Raw genomic sequence first — 4,063 nt, forward strand, 5'->3', positions numbered from 1 at the left:
ACAGAAAAAGTGTGATCTATTGTATTCCAAGAACAAACAATAGAAAAGATATTCAAGTCTAGCATTATTATTAGAGTAGCCACATTGAGTTTTCATATTCCCTAAAATAGTTCCATCAGGTTGGTAAACTAAAGGATGCAAATGTTCTGATTTACACAACCAATTTATTTTGCATCCTGAGTTTTTTTATTACTTACAATAAACCTTTAGGGCAAGAATTCGGAAAAATTCTATTCTGTCATTGCACTACGACCCATAAAGTTAGTGCCTCATGCTCTTAAAGCCATCTTTAAAGCCATTTAAGTGGCGTCGGGTGGTGTAGTGGTTAGAGCAATCGACTATGAACCGGGGAGACCGGTTCGATTCCGGGTCGTACCCGGTACATGTCTGAACATGCGCCCCGACGTTGTGCCCTTGGGAAAGGCACTTAACACGACTTTCCTCACTCCACCCAGGTGTGAATGGGTACCTAACTTCGGTTGGGGAAAGCCGTATTGAGGTCACCTTGTGGCGCCGAATGGCAGCCGCACAGACCCTTGCGACAGTTCCACAAAAAATAATTGTGGAACAAATATGTGTATCATGCGTATTATTTGATTGTTGTAATTGTTGTGATTTGTGTTGATGATTATTATGTGATACCCTGCATCAATCCAGCCGTATAAAGGCTGCGACTGCACGGGTACTGTTTGGACAATAAAAAAAAATTATTATCTTCATGTTTTTAGATGTTGACCTACCGAACACGTAGAAAGGTGTTTGCCAGGCCAGTCTTTGCGTTATGAAGCCTGTTGCGAATATTCCAAGGAACTGGCCAACGTACAATGCTAAAGAAATTTGAAAAGCAAAATACAATAAGAGGTTTAGGAAATTCAGTTTTCCCTTTGCAAAATTACCTTAAACTTAAGACAGGCATATCATAAAGGATAATCATAATCCTTAACTATACAAATTAGCCTCTTTTACATAAGTATATTAGTTTTCGGTCGTCACTAAATAAGTTTTTCATAAAATTTAATGTTTTTGACTAAATTTCATGCCATCCACAAATAGCTATGTATTGCAACATTAATTCATATAACACACACTACTCTAAACTTTGTATTTACTGATATTTTTCAAGATTTTGATTAAACATAACCCTCTGACATATTACCTGCAAAGATGTAAGGTGAAACTCCTGCACTCTGCTTTGGTGTCAAGTGTTGGCTAAGCACGCCGTAAGCAGCGGGCTCGCATAGTCCCTGTTACAAGAGGAGACAATAAAGCGACAGTGCTGACAAATATATCAAGTATAATTTTGGTGAGAACAGTGATAAATGATTACATAATAGAATAAAAAAATTCACTGAATGAGATAACGTGTTACAATATTCAGAAATATTATTACATAATATAACCAAAATTTAAAACAGACTTGACCCAAACACTCAAAAATTCAAGGCATCTAAATCAAACTGTTGGTATGCTATTACTAATAAATATCGTTGATCTGAATTGATATTAAAACTCATCATTGTCTCCCAATTTAAATCTTGAACCAGTATGTGTCAAATCACTTGCCTGTTTTGTAGTTTATTGTTTTCGTATTAAACACAATCCTTACCTCTACCAGACCTGCCACAACACGTTGGGTTATTGCCGTCTCAAAGCGACCGAACATAAAAGGCGCAACACAGTGAGCAATGGAGCTTGCGCCGATGGAGGCCAGGAAAATCCTGAAAATTTAGCACTATCGGTTAATGAATGAATGAAGACCTTTGTTGTACATTTTGCCCCACTGGGCTAAAGACAGGTCACACATTGACAAAGTACATCATCAATGTTGATAATAAAAGCGGCTATAGTACACAAGTACGTTCAACTTCCTCTCGCTTTCTGGTAATGTAGTTGGCTGTATGAGTAGTTAGAGCTGGTTTGTTAAAGACTACAAGGAATATAAATTTCTCAATACTATTCAAATACTTAAATTGGGAGTATTTGATTGACACAAAATCGAAAAGATCGTTTCTTTCGCTGTCATACATGGAACAATCCACAATAAAATGTACCTCGTCTTCTACTTAATAAAAATGAGCATTTTCTCAATTGCTATCAAACCATTTTATAACATACAACTGAGGCTATGATATTATAGGAGTCTACAAATCTCTTGTTTGATTTTGTTTCCATTCAACCTTTTGTATAATTTAAAGCAAAACCACCAATTGTACACAAAATAAATTCTTTAACAAAAACCCTCACCTCATAGCAGAATATCGATAGGCCAGATAACCCCCGATGAAACTTGAGGGCAGCAGGCCAATGTAGACTGAACTCAGTATCGCACCAACTTGGAACTGGCTGTACTGTATCTGGGACTGTTGAAGAAATACCAACAGAAATTTTTATTGCTATTTTTACAGAGGGTGTGAAGAATAGGTATCACTGGTCAGTTCAACTAAGCTCGACAAAAAATGTAAAACATTATCAAAGGAAGACACTTTTAAATATATCATATCATGTAAAAATATAGACGTCATCAATGAAGTATGTAAGTATATTTCAAAATGTTTCAAAAAGAGAGAAGAAGCCATTAGAACTTAGATATATGCCACTTTATATATATATTTCTTCTTCTTTAGCATTGTATACCTTAGACTGATGTTTGCCTTTCTATATTACCATTGTTGTAGTACATTCTAGTACATTGTACTCTGTACATCTGTGCATTTATCCCCCCGGGGAATGAACATGCAATAAAGTTTCAATATGTTAAACATAGAACTAATAGTAGTTTACGTAAAATTATAGCAGAACGATTATTACATATGCATACATTATGTATTGGCCGTATTTACTCCTACTACATGTATTTGAGTTCAGGTTATAATTACAACGAGCAAAAATCAATCAGGGTGTCAATATATGTGCTTATATATTATGAAAAAAAAGCTACACATAGCTTACCTTAGAGACACTCGTGTTCGTCTTGTTCTCTGGTGGCATCTGTAAATCCACCAGCACAACAGACACACTGCTCCGTCCTGCGTACTGAAATAGAATCCCACAGAAGAGAAGAACACACAGCAATTTGCTGGACGAAGGTATGGCGTCCGTCGAATCGATGTCTGCCATCCTGAAAAATACTGTAGTCTGTTTTATTTCTATACGATTCTCCATTGACGCTCGGTTATGGTCTCATTCATGAGTTTTTTTCCATACATTAGAAACCATGCATTAATGAGTGACTTACGAGACCGTGTTCCCTATGATCCTACATTAAATCAATTGATATCTTTCATGCTATGTTGAGCACACTTACTCTACGTCTCATAAAAAAATTGCCAACGACTACTATACACACAATCCACTTTTATAGGAATTACAAACTGCAATTAGCGGCTGCCCGCAAGTGGCCCTCCCGCGCTGCAAACCTACGACCGCACAACTCACAACAATGGACTGTGCACGTCCGACCTAGCGCGCGGCTGCCGACAATTATGTCCTAATTTCATCAGTTACAAACAAGCTTTCACCGCTTTGACGTTTTACATCAGTTGGGATGGCTAAAGGGAAAATTCTCACCAATAAAAACACTCGTTCATACAGCCGTTTAGTTTTTGACTTGGTACCCTTTTAGGGAGACCTTATTGCCATTGTTACAAAAGTACTAAGATCTCCTCCACAAGTTCCACCACAAAGGCTAAACCACAGTTTCCGCCACACAGGTTATCACCACAGTTTCCGCCACACAGGTTATCACACCACACAGGTTTTTCGCCACACAGGTTTATCACCACACACCTAGTTTCCGCCACACAGGTTTATCACCACACAGCTTTTTTCGTCACACAGGTTAACGTTTATCACCGTCCCAGTTTCTGCCACACAGGCTGCACCACACAGGATTTCCAACAACACAGTGCCAACAGTTTCCGCCACATAGGCTACGCAACACAGGTTTTCCAACGAACAGTTTCTGCCACGCAGAGTCGTAACAGTAGGGCAGATAGTACTATTAGATCTTGCCATAGGAACACATGCTTAAATACACTATTTCAACACCTCATGAAAGTACTTG

At 38.1% G+C, this 4,063-nt stretch overlaps 1 protein-coding gene across 1 annotated transcript in view; it reads right to left on the minus strand.

The window, feature by feature from the left end:
- Nucleotides 1–3,117, minus strand: part of LOC109467544 (vesicular glutamate transporter 2.1-like) — an 11,068-nt gene extending 7,951 nt beyond the window's left edge. The window contains exons 1-4 of the mRNA XM_019765564.1: nt 2,950–3,117; nt 2,245–2,360; nt 1,607–1,718; nt 1,157–1,244 (exon numbers count right to left, since the gene is read on the minus strand). Of these exons, the coding sequence (XP_019621123.1) occupies nt 1,157–1,244; nt 1,607–1,718; nt 2,245–2,360; nt 2,950–3,117 (484 nt within the window). The remainder of the gene's footprint in view (nt 1–1,156; nt 1,245–1,606; nt 1,719–2,244; nt 2,361–2,949) is intronic.
- Nucleotides 3,118–4,063: the final 946 nt, after the last annotated feature.

The sequence above is a fragment of the Branchiostoma belcheri genome, unplaced genomic scaffold (assembly GCF_001625305.1).
Source record: "Branchiostoma belcheri isolate BF01 breed outbred unplaced genomic scaffold, Haploidv18h27 scaffold181, whole genome shotgun sequence".
Lineage (NCBI taxonomy): Eukaryota > Metazoa > Chordata > Leptocardii > Amphioxiformes > Branchiostomatidae > Branchiostoma > Branchiostoma belcheri.